Raw genomic sequence first — 21,088 nt, 5'->3', positions numbered from 1 at the left:
ATGAACACAATCGACATACTTGCAGAAGCTGTGAGATACACATTTCATGAGCTACTTCTACTGAGTTATTAATGCTTTCTCTTTACTGTGACCTTAAACCATGAAGCCTATCAACCATGCATTACAACCATCCATTCTTCCCGTGTTCCTCAAATATTTAACTCCAAAGGTTCCTGTACTCACGGGGGCTCAGGCTGCCACTAAGTTGCAATGTAGACATATATTTACCCATGAAAGTTTCAGCATTTTGTAGCAGATTTCTCAAAAGCATCCTATATCATCTGAGTCTCAAACTGTGAAATAATTAGATATATAGCATTACATTACCCGGTACTTATATGGGTTTTGTACAAAAAAAATAAGAATATTTAAATATTAATTGCTAATTTATTTAAGAGGAATCAATTTAGTGCTGATTATGTTGTTGGCTGGAAATGTGCCACTTTACTTCGAATCACTCCTTCCCACCTGAATTTCACTTCTGTTTGTCTTGCTGTGATCCAACACACATCAATGTACTTTCCACTCTGATTTTGTCCCCATCTGTCCTTTGTGACTTAACTTTTGAGAGACCAATGGGCTGCGCAAGGGTCCACATTTCTTCACATCTACCATTTCATTTGGTTTAATCCTGACGTAACAGTCTCCATAAGAAATGGCTGCTCTTGAGCACATTTCTTTCTGTGCTAAGCTCCCATTTCTGAGCACTCAGATAGATTTCACAACAGCTTATCTCCATCGTCCTCATACTAAGTATTGAATCCTTGTACCCTGTTCTTGTTCTTTCTCCCCATCATTTCCTGTGCTGCCCTGGTAGAAAGCTAAGGACTGCACTCATATTTTTTGGTAGTACTTTTTCCCCCCTGTGTTCTTGCATTTCCTCATAAAGCACTTTCATTCTTTCAACATCTCCTGGCTGTCATTTGCCTTCTGCCTCGCACACTCTGCCTCTCTCCTCCAGCCCTATTTTCTCAAGATCTGGCTGACTTGTTTAAGGAGAATTTTATAAAATTGTTAACAACTGTAGTGCTCTTTCCTACTCACTCTTTCATTTAACCATTTTTATTCCAGTCCTTCAGCCTAACTGCCCTGCTCTGACCTCCTCCCAGCTGATCTCCTTTCACTTTTCCACTCATAGCCTCACTAAACCTCAGAAATATGGTCCCTCAGTGAAGAAGTTATTTCTTCACTTACTCTAAACTATTCTTTCCATCTCTGCTAGGGAGTGCCATATTAAGTATTATATTCTCTCTAGGTGGTCTCTCAGGGTCATTTTGATGCTTTGCCTCTAAGAATCCAATCTTCTTATCTTTCTACACTTCTACCTGGGAAGTCTGAGAGGCTTTGTAGGCTCTCTCTGGTTTATTCTTCCATCTATTTTTCCTATTATTGTGATTCCTTCTCAGGAGTGCCCTGTCCACATCAGAAGCTCACTATGTCAAAACTAAGCATGGAATTGTTCTTCTCACAATGACTTCTCTGCCCTTTTGATCGCCGTGGTTCGCTGCTTCGGAGCTGCCCCTGGCAGAGCTGAGGCTGTTTATCGAGGGGTGTCCAGGGGATTCGCTCGGCTTTTCCCTCATCCATCCGAGGTAGGAGCAGCCCGGCAGCTCAAGAGAGAGCGGCCCACGTGGAGGGGGCGTTCCCAGGCTACACGTGGAGGGGGCGTTGCCAAGGCAACGGTTCTCCACCCTCGCCCTCTTCTTCTTTAAAAGGCCTTGAGGAGGGCAGGGGCTTCGCCCCTGCCCACACGGAAGAAGAGAAGCAACCTAGTCTCTGTGAAGGGTAAAGGTAAGTGCAGGTCTACCTGTCAGCATTCTAATACCAGGTCGTGGGCAGCACCACCACTAACAGGGTCCAGACAGAGCTACTTGTCAAAACTTGGTAAAACTTTTCTGATTTTGCTAGTGGGGTCTTCTGGGTTGCTATGGCTCCCTCCCGGAGGAAGGTAACTGCCAGGAAAGATGTGGAAACCCAGACAGAGGTCCCCAGCACAGGTAGGAGGAAGGCTGCTGCCAGGAGGAGTGTGAAGACCCAGACCGAGGTCCACAAGCGGCACGCTAGCGTGCAAGTCACAGGCTGCAGTGAGTGTCACAGCCTGGCCCTTGAAGTGCCAGTCGATGGCAGCTGTGCCTGTTTCAGGTGTGACCAGATAAATGATCTGCTTAGTATGGTGGTCTGCCTGAAGGAAGAGGTCGAGAGGTTGAGGTCCATTAAAGATAGTGAAAATGAAATCGACTGGTGGTGCCAGGCCCTATTGGCCTCGGGATCCCGGAACATAGCTGAGGCTCCCCAAGGAGCATGTCCCCCCCGGTTGCCTCACAAACAGGTTATAGAAAGGAGTATGCAGACAGATGGTGCTCCTGCCACAGTGCGCCCTCAGCCTTCCCCTACACCTAGCAATTCAAATGAAGAGCTAAGGGGTGTGGGACTGTTGGCGGAGCCTCTGTCCTACAGTAGCCGATCGGACCAAAATAGTTTGAGAGAAAAGGATGGGTGGAAACAAATACCAGCTAGGCGTGCTGGGTATCCCCGCCCACGACCATGCTCGGTTCCCCAGGTGCCTCTGCAAAATAGGTTTGAGGCCCTGGAACCCGTGGAAGAGGTGAGCGTGGATGTTGAGGCAGGCCCATCTGTGAGGGAGCCTCGGGGTAAGCGGTCACACCCACGCCTCAAGACTTCCTCCACGAGGAAGGATAGAAGGGTAGTTGTCATAGGTGACTCCCTTCTGCGAGGAACAGAAGGCCCTATATGCCGACCCGACCCTACACACAGAGAAGTGTGCTGCCTCCCTGGGGCGCGAGTCAGGGACATTGCTGGGAGACTTCCCAATCTGATCCGGCCTACTGACTACTATCCCCTGCTGATAATTCAGGCTGGCAGTGAGGAAGTCAGTAGGAAAAGCCTGAAGGTCATAAAAGATGACTTCAGGAGACTGGGGAGGGTAGTTGACAGTACAGGTGTACAAGTGGTTATTACATCTGTACCTTCAGTGACAGGGAGGGATACTGAGTTGGGCCTAAAAACCCACCTCTTAAACAAATGGATAAGGAGTTGGTGCCGACATAGGAGTTTTGGGTTTTTTGATCATGGGAGAATTTACTCGGCTCCTGGCATGACAGCTGCAGATGGAAGCGGCCTGTCTCCAAGGGGTAGGAGGGTTCTAGCCGAGGAACTGTCAGGACTAATTGACAGGTGTTTAAACTAGGTACGAAGGGGGAAGGGGACAAAATGAGGGCCGCTGGGTCTGAGGTGGCAGTTCAAGGCTTAAAGCAGAGCGTGTTGGGTGCTGACAAAGGGGTTCAAAGGCATGGAGAGAGGTGGGGAGATGCTCCTTCTCTCAAGTGCCTGTATACTAATGCGCGAAGCATGGGGAATAAACAGGAAGAATTGGAGTTTTGTGTGCGATCGCATGGCTATGATCTCATTGCGATCACAGAGACGTGGTGGGACAGCTCGCATGACTGGAATGTTGTCATGGAGGGCTATGTCCTTTTTAGGAAAGATCGGCTAGCAAGGCGGGGTGGTGGAGTTGCTCTTTATGTGAGAGAGCAGCTAGAATGTATTGAACTCCACCTGGGGGAGAGTGATGTAGCAGTCGAGAGCTTGTGGGTGAGAATCAAGGGCCAGGCTGGTAAGGGGGACACTGTAGTGGGTGTGTACTACAGGCCTCCTGATCAGGAAGAGGAGGTTGATGAGGCCTTCCGTAGCCAACTGGAAGTAGCATCACGCTCCCGGGCGTTGGTACTTTTGGGGGATTTCAATTATCCAGATATTTGCTGGACGACCAATATGGCCAAGCATGCGCGGTCCAGACAATTCTTGCAGTGTATTGAAGATAACTTTCTAATGCAGATGGTCGAGGTACCGACGCGGGGCGGGGTGCTGCTGGACCTTATTCTCACCAACAAGGAAGGACTCGTTAAGGAAGTAAAAGTCGGGGGTAACTTGGGTTGTAGCGACCATGAGATGGTGGAGTTCGAGATCCTGAGCGGAGGAAGCAAAACAAAAAGTAGGATTGCTACCCTGGACTTCAGGAGAGCCAACTTTGATCTCCTCCGGGACTTACTTGGGGCCATCCCATGGGCCAGGGTGCTAGAAGGCAAGGGGGCCTGTGAGAGCTGGTTAGCATTCAAACGGCTCCTCTTCCAGGCTCAGGATCGGTGCGTCCCTGTAACTAAGAAGTCAGGAAAAGGTGCCAGGAGACCTGCGTGGATGAGTAAGGTACTCATGTGCAAGCTCCGCAGAAAGAAGAAAGTACACGATATGTGGAAAAAGGGTCTGGCCACTTGGGAACAATATAAGAATGTAGTCAGGGACTGCCGAGATGTGACCAGGAAGGCTAAAGCCCACCTGGAGCTGAATCTAGCTAAGGAGATAAAGGATAATAAAAAAGGGTTTTTTAAGTACGTTAACAGCAAAAGGAAGGCTAGGGAGAATGTGGGCCCCATACTAAGTGAGGGGGGTGTTCTGGTAACGGGGGATGCTGAGAAGGCGGAAATACTGAACGCCTTCTTTGCCTCTGTCTTTAGTGAAAGGGCTCTCCCCCAGGAATCCCAGTCCCCGGTGGTTGATGAGAGAATCTGGGGAATGGGAGATTTCCCTTTAGTCAGGGAAGAGGTGGTCCGTGAGTGCTTAGGAAACATTAATGTCCATAAATCCATGGGACCTGATGGGGTGCACCCGCGGGTGCTGAGAGAGCTGGCGGAGGTTATTGCTAAGCCGCTCTCTGTAATTTTTCAAAGGTCTTGGAGAACTGGGGAGGTGCCTGAAGACTGGAGGATGGCCAATGTCACCCCAGTCTTCAAAAAGGGCAAGAAGGATGACCCGGGTAATTATAGGCCAGTCAGCCTCACCTCTGTCCCAGGGAAGGTGATGGAACAGCTTGTGCTGGATGCCATCTCCAGACAACTGGGAGAAAAGGAGGTTATCAGGAGTACTCAGCATGGGTTCACCAAGGGGAGGTCGTGCTCGACCAACCTGGTGGCCTTTTATGAAGATGTCACTAGCTGGGTGGACGGGGGGAGAGCGGTAGATGTAGTCTACCTTGATTTCAGTAAGGCTTTTGATACGGTCCCCCATGACATCCTTATAACAAAGCTGAGCAAGTATGGGATAGATGAGTGGACGGTGAAGTGGATCGAGAATTGGCTGACTGGCAGAGTGCAGAGGGTTGTCGTTGGCGGTGCGGTGTCTGGCTGGAGGCCTGTGACTAGTGGTGTCCCCCAGGGGTCTGTGCTGGGTCCAGTCTTGTTCAACATCTTCATCAACGACCTTGATGAGGGGATAGTGGCCACCCTCAGCAAGTTTGCTGATGACACGAAGCTGGGAGGATTGGCTGACACGCCTGAAGGCTGTGCGGCCATTCAGAGAGACCTGGACAGGCTGGAGAGCTGGGCAGTAAGAAACCGGATGAGGTTTAACATAAGCAAGTGTAGAGTCTTGCATCTCGGTAGAAATAATTGCATACACCAGTACAGGTTGGGGGAAGACCTGCTGGAAAGGAGCTCTGCTGAGAGGGACCTGGGCGTCCTGGTGGACGACAGGTTGGCCATGAGCCAGCAGTGTGCCCTTGTAGCCAAAAAGGCCAATGGCATTCTGGGGTGCATTAAAAAGAGCGTAGCCAGCAGGTCAAGGGAGGTGATCCTCCCCCTCTTCTCTGCCCTGGTGAGGCCTCATCTGGAATACTGTGTCCAGTTCTGGGCTCCCCAGTACAAAAAAGACAGGGATCTCTTGGAAAGAGTCCAGCGGAGGGCCACAAAGATGGTGAAGGGCCTGGACCATCTCCCCTACGAGGAGAGACTTAGGGAACTGGGTCTGTTTAGCCTTGAGAAAAGAAGGCTGAGAGGGGACTTGATCCAGGTTTATAAATACCTGGGGTGTGGGAGCTATAGTGGCGAGGCTGGTCTCTTTTCAGTAGTGCGTGGGGACAGGACTAGGGGCAACGGGCTGAAACTCCAGCATAGGAAGTTCCGCACGAATGTGCGCAAGAACTTCTTTACGGTGAGGGTGACGGAGCACTGGAACAGGCTGCCCAGGGAGGTGGTGGAGTCTCCTTCTCTGGAGATATTCAAGACACGCCTGGACGCCTACCTGTGCGACGTGGTATAGGGAGCCTGCTTTGGCAGGGGGGTTGGACTCGATGATCTATAGAGGTCCCTTCCAACCCCTATAATTCTGTGATTCTGTGATTCTATTTTTTAATCAATTTCTCCATCATTATATTTATCACCTGAACCTTCAGTCATTTCCCTCCTTTCCCATATGCAAACCTGTGATTAACAATTTACAGTTTATTTTGCATTGGTCATAATCCTAAGGTGTCGGTGACAAACCTATACCACACTCAGCTATGAACTGGGCAGGGTTTACATTTTAGCACTCATCATATTGCTGATGTGCTGTCAAGTGAGTGGGTGAAACTCATTATGAAACAAGTAACTCTCATTATGTTTCACCAAAAAACTGGCATATGAGTTTCTGAAAGGATGATGAACCTCAGTTCTACAGGCAGCTGGTTAAAAATAAAGCAAAAAACTTCTGAGCTAACAAAGGAACTAATTAAAACACTCTCAGACGTCTGAGCTCTTTCTTTGCTAAGCTAAAATATTGTAGCAAATGAAAAATTTATACACAGATAAAACGCAGCAGCTCAAGAAATTAACTATGGATGAGGTGCTAAGTGGGAATGACCACAGTGTAATTCAATTTGTCACACGTGGGTTTCAGGTAAACTGGATTAGCTAAGACTTGAAAAATCTGTCAAAGGACTTGAGAGAGATTTAAAGCCTGATGATTACTCAGAATAATGGCACACAGCATTAAAACATACAGCAACAAAGAACTGACTAATTCATATAACGAAACTACAAAATGTCCTTTCTGTTCAACATGGACCATCAATTGAGATGCCAACAAGGTACAAAGAAAGAACTTACAAAGAAGAGGAATGAAAAAGCAAGGGACATACAAGCTTCCCGTACTTCATTCTGTTGAGCCACCATCTGAATAAGGAAACAGACTGGATGCTATGCTAAAAGAGCAGGTTTGTTTTCCTCATGGCATTTTAAACTCTTTTTAACTAACTCTCTTCTCTTGGCTTCTTAACTCGTTAAACAAAGGAACAAAAATCTTACATTGTGCTTTATTATTGAGTTACAATAACAAATCTAGCATGTGCAGACACTATTTGTTATTAACTTTATACATTTAGGAAACACAAAGACAATTCTCTTCAGCAGCTGCATAGAAACAGATGAATACTACAAAGACAGTATTGACATAAGCCATAACAAGGCGTGCAATAACAGTGTATCGGTACAAACAAGGTAGTTTGTGAGGCATAATGCATGGTGTGCTACTGCCAAGTAACTGTGGGTTGGAAAGAGCCTTTCTCCCACCAAATGATGTTAGAAAACTCCAACTCAAGCTTAAAGGTTTGAAGATTAACTGAAGAAAAAAAAAAAAAAAAGCTTGTATCAATCTGAGTGAACCTTTTACTGATTTCCTTCAAAATTTAGTTTTTATATTAAGGTTATAAAATGCTAAAAACATCCAAGTATGAGAAGAAACAAGAATAAAGTTTCTCACCAAGAGAGAACTCTCATGGATTGATGTAAAGAGAAAGATTCCATCACACTTAGTCTTTATGTTTATGAAGCCTCCTGTGTTTTTTGCAGTTGGAAGTTTCAAAATCATCTGAAAATTTTAAGGCTGCCATCTTTATCAGTGACAATTTAAATGTTAGTTCAGAACAAAACCAGGTGACTTTCAATTTATACCATTGAGGTAATTTACAAACAAAAACAGTTCTTAGAGTGATCGCAATCCCAGGCATTCACAAGACTTGTGAGATCTTTTTTTGTGGATGTTGCAGGACAAGCAGCAGCTCCTTTTAATGCTCGGAAGCATTTGCTTTTCCCAGAAAAGTATGAAGAGAGATAATGATAGAAATTAACCTATTTGTCAGTATGCAAAGATAGTTCTGAAAAAACCCAACCCTCCAAACCCCTCTGGGAAAGTAAAGACGAGGCAAATTGTGAGCTATTGGGAATGTCTGCTTTGCAATACCAACGTACAAGAGATATTAATCTGAGAAAATGGGGAAGAAACAAGACTGGGATTTTATTGTTAATAGTTGGCATTTGACAGAGATCAGTGAATACCCAGGCCAAGAATTTCATTTTTTCTGAAATCATAATCCAATGTTCTTCATCTCTAAGTGCAGAAATAAAATATGAAAAAAGAAATGCAAGATCACTTCTAAATAATGAAAACAAGAATCAAAATGTCTCGAGATGCTTTTCCAGGAGCAAAGCCACAGGCTGTCTCTTGAGATAATCATAGAAGAAAACAATGTCTTATTTCTCTAGCTGCAAAAGATAATTGAATACTCAAATCATTTGTGGGTAACTTTATGATACAGACTGTTGACAATCTTTAGATAAAATGAGTTTGTCATGCCATCAAGACAGAAGGTACTGATTAAATCAGTCTGATTTTACTAACTCCTCAAAGGATGTACAATGGAAAGTCTTGGGAATGGATTGTGTTTACTCTTCCATTAACAACAGCAGTATAGACTCAGCAGAGCTGGGGTCTCAGGTGAATGTCATTATCATCAGGCTACTGAGTTAATTTTGTGTAATTAATTAAATATTCATTTGGTCAGACACGGACTGATACCAATTTGACAGTCCGGCAACTAGGGCAGTCACCTAGGCTAATGAGACGAAATCCCTTCTGTAATTAACATGGAGAGAAAGGAATAAAAACTACAGACTATGAGGGAAAGTTATAAAACTTAAACCAATAGCCACTTATCAGAAGAACCAGAAGACACTTCTACCTGAAAAAGAAGGCTTGAATCTCTCTTACACATTCTACATTTGAGGTCTACTCCAACCTACTTACTCTTCTGAGCTAAGACACGTTCTTGTCAAAAACAGTTCTGTACGTTCCAGAAGTGTTTTGTTGAATTGACAGGGAAACCATTTTGTCGGAAAACTCTAGAACATGTCTACTCCATACTTATGGCTGAAAAGCCATGTTTGTTTTATGCCCATTTCTGTTCCCCCTTTCTCAAAATGTGCCAATGTGAGAAAAAAACCCAACGCCTCAGCAGGGAGCTTAGCTGTGCAAACTGAGGTGACATAGACTGTACAGATAATACTACAAAATTAAGAACTAATCCATGAACAAAGGGAGCCTATCCACCTCATGGTGCACCACATTCATTAAAAATAAACATTACACTTCTAAGAACTGTATCTAATTGCAATATTTCATTTCATAAAGCTGGCAGTTGCACACTGACAGCAGTACAAGTTATCACTTCCACCTCCCGCCCTCCATTTGCTAGTAAAAGTAGGAAATAAATGCCTGGATTCTGCTAGAAACTTTGCCTTTTCAAATTGAAACCAAACAACATGTATTTATTTACAATGAACCTTTTAAAATGTCATTGTTAAAGCAGAGAACATAAATCCAATAATTGATAGCACAATGGAGGCTTGATAATTTCCACTTAACTAATCTGCAGACCTGCTAGTCTTTCTGCCCCTGCTCCTCCACAATAATTTAAGAGCACAGTTCTGCAGAATTGTTTCTTGGTAATTACACTTCATTAATGTTACACAATCTATCATGATATATTTGCTGTTTACTTATTTATTTTAGACAGCTCTACATTATAGCCAGCGAGGTGGCTTAGAATGAATATATAGCCCTTGATAAATGATAAGCAATCTCATGGACTTCCTATTCACAGCCTTCAGACCATCAGTTCCACCAATCCAAATCCTGAGGGCTGCAGTCCTGAAGCAATAACTCTTCTTAGTGTTAAGGAGCCATGAAGTGGCTTGTTCTGTGATAAAATCTGGTCTTTTGACTACCGGCATTGAGAATTTAGCACTGACTTTCACAGCAGATTCCAGAGAGGAAGAATAAGAGAAAGAAGTGAGACAACGAAAGAGAACTTCCTTTTCCTTATTAGTTTCCAAGGTTCAAGTATACCTTCTTTTGAATTATTAGAGAAAGTTTTGCATTGGTGATATGATCTCCTGATTACAAGGCATATTGGTATAGTGTTTCCTTCCTTGAGTCCCTTAAAAAATGGTCTGAACTCTAAGAAGTGTGAAATGTTACACAGACATATAAAGATTTTTCCCTCCCCACATTTTAAGATACTTGAGATGCTCACAGGAACGACAATGTCATACATTGAAGTATAGTCTAAATCTAGAGGTACAAGCATTATATAAATGCTTCTGGCATTACTCTTTTCTGCCTGAAAAGTTAATAGCACAGCACTGCCTTTCCATTATAAATTTATAAGCAGAACAGTAACGTCTGACTAGACATATTCAGAGAAGCAAAACATTTTGGGTTGATTTCCAGCATCATTAGTACTCTCACTGTACAGAGCTTTAAAGAGATTGTACTTCGGTGGCTCATGTCCATAAATAATGTCAGTCATGGTTCACTGGTTGAATTAATCTGATGTAAAATGACTAAATTGAAAATCTGTAGGTTGAGCTCTTGATGAGTTCTGGCAGAGCTCTAAGAAGGCGATCATAAGCTTATTAATGAAAGCAGAGTGATAGAAATTGAAATATTAAAGAAGCGGGATGTAATAGATTAAAAGTTAATTTTCATAACGCAACTTGTACCAACTAAGAAAATGAATGATGCAAAAAGCTTATTTTTTTACTGTTTTCATATAGTGTTTCTTTCCAAAGTAAGCTATTAGACAGAACTGCATGGCTTTGGAAGGGATAAAAATCATGAGTCTACCTTCTTTCAACTTCTATAAGCTGTCACCCATGTCTTCATTGCTTATCTATTGCAAACCAATGTAAGAAAGGTTTTAGCAGTAGTTTTAAGCAACATTTGACTCAAAAATGAAAGTCAAAATACTTGCTGATGAATTCCTGAGTGTGGTCACGGGTGTGAGTTGATCATTTTTCCTAGGGAGATTTGGTGCCTGAGATGACGGAGGACCATTAGGTGTTGAATAAGATGTGAAATTCAGCAGGTCTCTGCTGATAATCCACATCCACATTTAGATGGGCTGTTTTCCTTCCTGACAGAGTGGAAAGCCATGAACTGTGCACTGTGAGACGCATGAAAGAACTCTGGCCTAAGTGCTTTATGAGCAATAAAGATCAGTGTTTGCTAAGTTTAAAAGTTAAGTCTGCATCATATTTAAGACACGATTGTAAAAAGCAAAACTGACCAGCATCAAAAGAAACATGGCATTCTTTAAGATCCACTTTTAAAACTTCATACAAAATATATTGTTTGTAATATTCGCTGCAATTGGACATGTAGTGCCATTTATCAAAAGGCAGATTTTAAAATGCAGTACATTTAATACATTTTCAAATATAATGGCACGTTGGAAATTGAAGAAAAGCTTTAATAAAACTCTTTTGCTGCAAATAGTCCCGATCTTAGAAAAACGTGCCTTTTTTTAGCACTAAAAAGACTTTTCTATGGAACACATTCATGTCCTGGGGCTTCTGCAGAAAAACCAGCAATAAATTTAGAATCTCCAGTAAACAGATTACAGTATAAATGGAGAATAATTTTCAGAGCATTGGAGGTCATTTGTAAACATTAAATAATAATTTCTGACTCACTGGAGAACTCAACAGATTGAAGATAAGGAGAAGCAGTAAAATTATACAAATTCATTAAATAGTACAGATTTGCTTCCAGCAATTCCATGGTTAAGATTTTTAGCATGTAGAAAATAGAGAGAGATTAAGTAAAGAAATATAAACTACTGGGATACGATAAACTTTATATACTGGGCTGTGGTAAACCAAGAAAACTACAGAATCCAGGTCCTCTGAGGATTAATATAGTCATAGAGAAAGACAGCCAGCAGCTCAAGTTAAATCGAAACCTACAAGGTTTACAAGGTCAGTGGTCAAATATGGTACTGCTGACAGGTATGTTGACAGCTTGTACAGCTGTCCTTTTGTGTCCCACAGCTGAATAGTTTCCTGTTTGCATTTTAATGATAGTGACGATAATGAAGACGCCTTACAGTTGTTTGAGTAAGTATTGAAAATCCAAGAATTGCCCAGCTACTCCATATTCAAAGCTAATATTTTCTTACAGGGCCAGGATACACAGACAGTGATTCCCACTAAACTTTATTTGCTTGCTCATTAGTCACGTGTTGTCAAATCTCTTGACATTTGCCAAGCAGATGACATTTATACAACTACTATTTTCATTTCTTGCTCACTCCAAACTGCATAAGGAGCTTTTCAGACAAAAGAGACAATGTCTCTCATGCTGTATATAGCTGACAGTCCTGGTCGGTAGTAAACAAATGCCACAAGGGAGGTGATGGAGCTTTTAGCTCAGCCTTCCTCCAGATAACTCACGTACAGCATAGACTGACCTTCTAAAAAAACTTAGTTGGAGCCTGAGACTTTCAGAAGTCTTCCTGGGAGACAAGAGCATTTGTAGGCTAGATTAGCTTTGGATGCTAACTCTTGACAAGCTGCATCAGGAGGACTGTGTATATAATTCTGCAGCCAATAAAATAACCCAGTGAGACAGTAAAACTTTTGAAGAACAAACATTATATTGCCCTTATTTTACTCTTCATATATTTATGATTTCCTGCTAGCTTTGTCCTCTATGAATCTGCTGCACAGACACCTATTCTGATGTTCACTTCCAGACAGGCCTTTCACACCATCACACACTTAAGTTTCATAGTAGTTAGAGCTCTAAACACTGAATTTTATACATAGTTTACATGTAATGCTTAGTTAGATATAGCCTCTTTATGTCAGACTCACTCCCCATCCTCCTTTTCTCATGATGATAAAAAAATGTGCTGCATAGAGAAAAGAAATTTTGGGTATTGGATGTAGAGGAAATCACCTTAAAAAGAACGATCCTGCAGCAAGTGGAATCAAGATGAATATACCTCAAAGTACAATGCAGTCAGTGACAAAAACATTCAATCTGATCTCCGAAACTCTTGAGAAGGAAATAAATTTGGACCAGCAGTGTTGTGAAGTTAAAGCATCTGGAATTGTGTTGGGCTCATTAAAGCCAGTGAAAGATTTCCAATGAATTCACTAAGCATAGGATTTTACTCTTTTTTTAATTTATTTTATATTATTATTATTATTATTATTTTTCAGCAGAGTAACAGCCATTAGCAGAAAAACATGGGATTACAGATATTCTTCTCTAATAGGATTTCTTCAAGAATGAACTTCATAAAGATCAGGTTAAATAGAAGCCTTAGTCAGCAATAAGGGAAACACACTGGGTTTGGAGATCTCCTAGATGCCTTCAGTGTTTCTGTAGTTTCCTCACTGAGAATGTGGGAGACGAAGTTACAGTCTCAGTGCTGAAAACTGTAGGTTCCACAGATTTCATGGATAGCAAAGGAATAATAGAGATGAGCCTAAGGAATTTACTTTAGTTTAAATTAAGCGTAATGTTTCTATTTGGGGTCAAACAAATGCAAAATGCTATGTAGAAATCCTGGAAAAAGCCAATTCAACATAAATTTACACAAGTCTAGGCTCAAAATCCATTTGGAGATACACAGAACCTGAAAGCCAGAATTATTATTCAGAATGCTCAGCAAAAGGCCCAAATGCAATATGGACTTCCAAACTGCAGATATGGTACATGGCCCACAGAAGGAGATTTAAAGCAGGGATGAATGGAACAGGCAGTTAAAGAGGAGATTGATTTAAGAAATTAAGAATAAAGTCTCAATAATCAGTAACTCAGAGGGAATATTACATCTAAGGATGTGTGAAGACTTTAAATATCAAGATGATGAAGTGATAATTTGGGGTTTTATTTCTATACTGAACTCAGCAGTCAAACCCAATTAGCTCTGTTATGGAGGAAAACAGTCATAAGGAAGCTCTCTTTATGAGGAGCAAAAAGTAAGAACATTTGCTTAGTCTAGCAAAACCAGAGAAGATGATTATTTCAAAATAAATATTGAGGAACCACTTAGGAAAACTCCAGAAATTTTAGCTGTCTTTGAATAAATTTAGGATAAAAATTAGTAGGTGTTTGATCAAAAGGACTGATGCTACGGATTCTTCCTGCTGGAGTAGAGTGGCAATAAATCTTTTCATCTGAAGATAGAACTTGGTAGGCTAATGAAAAAGTTTATATGATACCATTGCAGAGGGACTGAACTTAATGAACCAAGAAGTCACTTCCGGTGTGTCTTTATATACTGCTGAAAGGAACTATGATGAAAAGGAATATCAGAAAGCAATATTCAATCTATCCAATAACATTGGCTTTGAATGCACAAAATAAAATATTTACAAATGTTAATTAAAGTGTGAAAGATAATTGGTTATTTTCTTATTCTACCGCAGCCTAACCAGTAGCCAATCTCTTAAAAACAAACAAACAAACAAACAAACAAAACACACACAAAACAACACCACAACAACAAACCTCTGCTAAATCATATCCCTGAGTACCACATCCAAACGTCTCTTAAACACATCCAGGGATGGCGATTCAACCACCTCCCTGGGGAGCCCATTCCAGTACCTAACCACCCTTTCTGTAAAGAAGTTCTTCCTAATATCCAACCTAAACTTGCCCTGGCGCAACTTGAGGCCATTTCCCCTCGTCCTGTCACATGTCACTAGTGAGAAGAGACCTGCCCCACTCTCACTGTAAGAACCTTTCAGGTACTGGCAGACGGCAATAAGGTCTCCCCTCAGCCTCCTCTTCCTCAGACTAAACAGCCCCAGCTTCCTTAGCCTCTCCTCATAGGGCTGATTCTCCAAGCCTTCATGAGCCTCGTTGCTCTTCTCTGGACCTGCTCCAGTACCTCCATGTCTTTCTTGTGCTGAGGTGTCCAAAACTGGACAGTAAAGCCATGCAACAGATTTAGAAATGTGAATCTTTCAAATGTGAATCTTTCTAATTCAAGGCTGAGGTCCTGGAAGCTCCTCACTCATTTGTCCAGGAGCTCCATTTGGTTTTAGCACCCAGGCAGAGATGTGCTAATTCCAGAAGCAGTGCAGTCTAACGGAGAGGAGACCACAACTGTGTCCACGATTCCCTCTGTTGTTTTTGGGCAAATAACTTCATTCACTCTGCTTATATTTCCCTATCCCTATGGAGATGATGCTTTCACAGGGTTGTTCTAAAGGTAACATCCATACATGGCCGGGATGCGCTCAGTTTACTACAACTGAGCTGCTGAGCACTGGCTGAGGACACGGTGTGCGTTCTGTTAATTAATCAGATCCAGTCTGTGCCAGTGCAAGGCTTCCCCACACAAGATGTTGGCTTTAGGAGGCTGTTGCCAGGTGGGGGTCGGACTCTTCTCCCAGCTAACAGCGATGGGACCAGAGGGAACGGCTTCACATGGCAGCAGGGGAGGTCCCCGTTGGATGTCAGGAAGAACATCTGTGCTGAAAGAGCGGTCGGGCACCGGCACAGCTGCCCTGGGAGCTGGGGGAGTCAGCGTCCATGGAGGCGCTCCAGAAGCGTGGGGATGTGGCCCTGAGGGACGTGGGCAGCTGGGGGGTGGTCAGTGGGACTCGGTGATCGTAGAGGTCTTTGCCAACCAGAGAGATTCTGTGATTCTGTGAGTCGTTTATTGCAGTGAGTGGTACAACTATCAGCGGGCAACAGCCCACAGGCAGAGCCTGGAGAACATCACGGCAAGACGTAAACGCTCGACTGGGACACTGCTGGAGCCACAGGCCCCGTAGCGTTCAGGTGGGGCCAGGAGGGTGGATGTGCCGCCCGGTGCCTTCGGCAGCACCAACACGCCGGGTTCCAGCAGGGCTGCGTCCGGCACCGGGCCCCTCACTGTGCGCTGGCTGCAAGAGACGCCTCCTCCCTGCAGCCCCTTCTTCTACAACTGCAGCACCATTCCCTCATGGCCAAGGGCATCTAGACGTGGTGCATGACCACCCACAACGGCGCTGGGCGGAGCTCGACCAGGCGACACCGAGCTGAGCCTGCAGCTGTGCTGCTGTTACCGTGCCACCCTCTGTGACGCCATCACACCTCACAGGGCTGAGGGCACCCAAGAATGACATCAAATGGAACGGCCATTGTGACGCGCGGGCTGAGGAACAGGGCTGAGGCTGCGGGGCTCAGTCCGAGCTCAGTGCGACTTGGTGAGGTGAGCAGGGAGGAAGGGGCTGCCTGAGGCTGCCCAGGGAGGGAGGCCGGTTCCCCAGCGCTCGGGGGCCTGAGCCGCCAACTCAGCCTCGTCCCTCTTCTCCCATAGGTTTGCACGCAGAGGACGAGGACCATCAGCGATGGGACAGAAACTCTGCACTTGGTTTCGGTCGACGCGCACGGCGTGTGCGGAGACACAGGAGGCTGCCGGCTCGGAAGAGCCAGGTGAGAGCCAAGTATCCCTGCATGCACGGCCTGTGGTCCTGCCCCTCAGCTGGCACAGCCGGCACAGAGCAGCCCAGGGGGCACCTGGCCCTGCAAGGTGCTCACTGCTGTTACTCTCTCCTCTCCAGCATGCGTGCTCTGTGGCCGAGTGGACGAGTATTCGACCATACTTGGACGCAGACGCGAGGGAGATGGATTCTACTTCCATAGTTTCTGTGTGGTGAGTTCCCTCCTGACTCCTTCCTCCAAGTAATGGTCCTCTCCTTTCTGCCACAACAAGGTCACACTCTTTCCTCTTGTACAGGTATTTGCCAGTGGTCTTTGTCTACCAGGAACAGATAACAGAAGTGCCTGTTTTCGTTTTGAAGACTTGAGACGCACAGTGAGGGAGGCAGAGCAGAGGGTGAGCACTGAACCGGAACAGGGAGCTTGGTGCCAGCAGAGCTTAGCCTGGTCCCAAGAAAGCAATCCCAGCCCCTCCTCCCAGCTCCAGGAGACATTCCTGCTCTTGCAGACCAGCCCTGTTCACCAGGCAGCTCTGCAGAGTGCCACCCAGCCCTGCCCACATCCTGCGCCCTGCCCAGAGGTGCGGGGCCCGCTGCGTCGGCCCTGAGCCTGCAGCTGATGGGGGCTGCTCTGCTCTTTCCAGCTCTGCTTCGTCTGTGGCAGTTCGGGGGCCACCATTATCTGCGCAGACCTGGACTGTGAGCGGAGCTTCCACCTCCCCTGTGCCTCAGAGGGTCAGTGTGTCACCCAGCACTTCAACCGCTACAGGTAAGAGCTGCCAGGTGCGGCCTGTGGCCTCCAACCCTGCTGTCAGCACCAGCCACAGCAGCGAGGAACGCGCTGTGAACCTCCCAGCAGAGCAGCCTGACAGAGCCAGAGCCAAGGCCTGGGGCTCCTTCCCGGTCCTCTGCCCTCCTCGCAGCCCTTCTCACCTCGCCCGTCCCTTCCATCTTCCCCCAGGGCCTTCTGCTGGGAGCACCGCCCGCAGCAGGCAGTGCAGGCAGCACCGGAGCTGAACACGACCTGCATCATTTGCATGGAACCCGTAGATGACAGCAGGTCGTACGGCACCATGGTGTGCCCAGCCTGCCAACACGCCTGGTTCCACCGGGCCTGCATCCAGGTAGGAGCCCTCCCCTCGACCTGCGGCACCGCAGGCGCTCAGCAGCACCAGGCCTGGCTCACACCCACACTGCTTGTGTTTCTGCTGCAGGAACAGGCACTAAGCGCAGGGATTTACTGCTTCCAGTGCCCCCTGTGCCGAGACTGGAACTCACTTATTCCAGAAATGCTCACTATGGGGATCCGAATCCCATTCAGGTTGGTGTCCTTCAGACAGCTCTTGAGATGCCTGGCCCTTGGCAGCCATTAACATGGGCCACAGCATCATTGGGAAGTTGGAACCAGCGATAAGGTGGAAGGGGATGGATGGATTTCATGGGTTAGTTTCAGTTCTGGGCCAGTGAGTGCTCATCACATTCCCTCCCTTCTCTGGCAGAAATCCAACATGGGAGGACAACAATGCCTATGCAGCACTGGGAGATCGGCACCGACGCTGCGATGCCAGCGACTGCCTTTACCCCCTTGGCAGGGAGCAGTTAGGAGAGGGGTGAGTGAGCTCAGCTGCCCTCTGGGGCTCTGCGTGGCATCGCAGCCTCACCACAGGCTGGGGGAGCACAGACTGAGCACCAGAGCTGTGCCGGGCACTCCCTGGCTCAGGGCACGTTGTGCTCACGGCCACAACCCGTTGCTTTCCACAGGCCCTGGCAGCTGCTCCTCTGCAGCTCCTGTGCTGCACAAGGCACACACCGACTCTGCTCCAACTTGAGTCAGGACACAACCAGCTGGGAGTGCGACAGCTGTGCTGGAGAGGGCACCGGTAAGAGGCAAACAGCCGCGTGCTGCTGGGCTGGGCCAGGCGAGGCCTGGCAGCGGCTGCTCAGAGCGGCCTTGCTCAAATCCCTCCAGCCCGGGACAAACGGGAGCCAGTTCCACCCCGTGGCTGGAATTCCATCCTGCTCACCTTCCTGCCTCCCCTTACAGCCTCCGGCACCAGCTCAGCTCTTGCTGGCCTCAGCAACACCAGCCAGCAGGGACTGCAGCCATCGGAGAGCTCTGTGTCACCAGAGAGCAGCAGCTCCGGCACCTCCAGCCAGGCACCATCAGGGCCAGATCACCGTTCCTGTGTGCCTGAGAGCAGCGGCCTGTCCATCCAGAGCAGGACGGACCGCAGGAGAATCCCTGCACGTCTGCGCCGGGATGAAAACATCTTGAATGAGTCCCGGGGACGCCGTGGGAGAACCCACAGTGCTGCTCTGATGGCCGAGAGCAGCACAGACTCTACCAACCTCAGGTGCAGGCAGGGACAGCGGGCCCGGACAAGAAGCCGCTCTCCGTTGCGGCGCCGGGCCCCAGAATCTGCGAGCCGGCCCCAGAGACACCGTGGGAGCGGGCCGACGGCAACCCCAGGTGCTCAGAGCTGCACCCGCAGCTCCAGCACACCGGCAGCACCGGGGTCCTCCAGGGCTTCCCCAGCGGCCGATGGAAGCCCATCCAGACATCCGGGGCGGGCCCGCACTCGCAGCCGCTCGCCTCTCCATCGCCGGGCTGCGGACACCGACAGCCAGCCCCGAAGACGCCGCACCAGCCGGTCCAGGCGGCGAGGGCCAGCCCAGGGGCGGAGCTACTCCCGGGTACCACGTCGGGCCCAGCACATCACCGGCCGGCCCTGCTGAAGCCGTGAGAGCTGCCGTCTTCACGCTCCAATACAATCTCCAACCCCAAACCCTAACCCTAATCCTATCCAATATCACCTGAATCCATCTCAATAAAACTTCATTCCCTTATGCCACTGTCAGTTTGGTTCTTCTCTGCCTTTCCCGAGGTGGGCAGCTTTAGGGCCTGGATCCACGGGCTTCCCTTCCCCAGCACCCAACCCATTCCTTCCTCCCCGCAGCCCGGTTCATGCTGAGCTGGGTTCTGGCCCCGACTCCAGCGGGGCGCAACGTTTCCAACGCACACCGTGGAGGAGGCCAGGCTGGCAGCTGCAGCCCCGTTCTGGGGCACACATCTTCCTCACACTCTAGAAACCTCCCAGGCTGCTGCTTGTGCACCGTTCTGTATTTTCAGCATAGATCGGGGAAGTCCAAGTCCCCCATGGGAACAAATTCTGCCAGCTGCTCATAGAGCGCCTCGTCCATTGATTCATCCTGGTTAGGTGGTCTATAACAGACCGCCACAAGGTTGTCAGCTTGGTTGGCTTTCCCCTTGATCCACATGGACTCAACCTTATTATTCCCAGGCCCAAACTCAGCAACACACTCTTATAGAGCCCTTATGCCCCTTCTTCCTTGCCTCACAGTTTGCCTGATGCACAATGGCTTCCAGCTCCTCCTGCTTGTTGCCCATGCTTTGTGCATTGGTGTAGAGGACTCAGCTGAGTCACTGGCCTCCCCCCCAAACCCATCATTGCTCCCTCAGGCTCATCTAGCAAACCTCGTTTCATCCCTTTCCCCCTTCATACCTAGTTTAAAGCCCAGCTCCTAGGCTAGGGATCCACTTTTCCTTTTGAGACAGATGGAACCCATCTGCAGCCATCAGGCCAGGTGCCAATTAAATCACCTCGTGTCACAAAAACCCTGGAATTCCTGCAATTGCACCAGCCTCTCATCCACATATTTATGAGATGGGTTTTCCTGGTCCTCTTACAAGGCAAGAGGATGCAAGTGCCAGTCTGCCTTGGACTGAAGTGGTAGCTGATGCTGCACAGAAGAAAGGAATGCTCTCTCATAGAATGTCACAATTCTGGGTAATCACTGCAGAGATGAACTACGATAGTCTAACTGGAAAAGAGCTTCCAGGCAGCTTTATAAGAGTAGAAAAATGGTTGTTTGGGTCACAGAGGTGGGATTCTGAGAATCTGAGAGGTAAACTCTTATAGAATCATAGAATCATAGAATTACTCAGGTTGGAAAAGACCTTGACGATCATCAAGTCCAACCGCAGCCCAACCAGTAGCCTACCTCTAAAAAAAAAAAAAACAAAATCAAAACAAACAAACAAACAACAACAAAAAAACCGCAACAACAACAAACCTCTGCTAAATCATATCCCTCAGTACCACATCCAAACGTCTCTTAAACACATCCAGGGATGGCGATTCAACCACCTCCCTGGGGAGCCCATTCCAGTACCTAACCACCCTTTCTGTAAAGAAGTTCTTCCTAATATCCAACCTGAACTTGCCCTGGCGCAACTTGAGGCCATTTCCCCTCATCCTGTCACAAGTCAGTAGTGAGAAGAGACCTGCCCCACTCTCACTGTAAGAACCTTTCAGGTACTGGAAGACAATGATAAGGTCTCCCCTCAGCCTCCTCTTCCTCAGACTAAACAGCCCCAGCTTCCTTAGTCTCTCCTCGTAGGGCTGATTCTCCAAGCCCTTAATGAGCCTCGTTGCCCTTCTCTGGACCTGCTCCAGTACCTCCATGTCTTTCTTGTGCTGAGGTGTTCAAAACTGGACACAGTACTTGAGGTGAGGCCTCACCAATGCTGAGCACAGGGGCAGGATGACTTCCTTAGTCCTGCTCACCACACCATTCTTAATACAAGCCAGGATGCCATTGGCCCTCATGGCCACCTGAGCACACTGCTGGCTCATATTCAGCCAACTGTCCATCAGCACACCAAGGTC

General features: G+C 46.9%; 2 protein-coding genes across 2 annotated transcripts in view; one reads left to right on the top strand and one right to left on the bottom strand.

Annotated features, from left to right (window-relative positions):
• Positions 1-21,088, bottom strand: part of SPOCK1 (SPARC (osteonectin), cwcv and kazal like domains proteoglycan 1) — a 261,044-nt gene that overhangs the window by 93,829 nt on the left and 146,127 nt on the right. The gene's annotated exons all lie outside the window — the stretch shown is intronic.
• Positions 1,928-19,133, top strand: LOC140258088 (uncharacterized). The gene is made up of 10 exons (XM_072348036.1): positions 1,928-2,651; positions 7,214-7,328; positions 16,277-16,392; positions 16,521-16,612; positions 17,042-17,166; positions 17,359-17,521; positions 17,612-17,718; positions 17,897-18,007; positions 18,159-18,277; positions 18,442-19,133. The coding sequence occupies exons 1-10, from the start codon at positions 1,928-1,930 to the stop codon at positions 19,131-19,133; spliced, it is 2,364 nt and encodes a 787-aa protein (XP_072204137.1).

The sequence above is a fragment of the Excalfactoria chinensis genome, chromosome 13 (genome assembly GCF_039878825.1).
Source record: "Excalfactoria chinensis isolate bCotChi1 chromosome 13, bCotChi1.hap2, whole genome shotgun sequence".
Lineage (NCBI taxonomy): Eukaryota > Metazoa > Chordata > Aves > Galliformes > Phasianidae > Excalfactoria > Excalfactoria chinensis.
The sequence above is the reverse complement of the archived record's forward strand: the minus strand, read 5'-3'. Positions and strand labels throughout refer to the sequence as shown.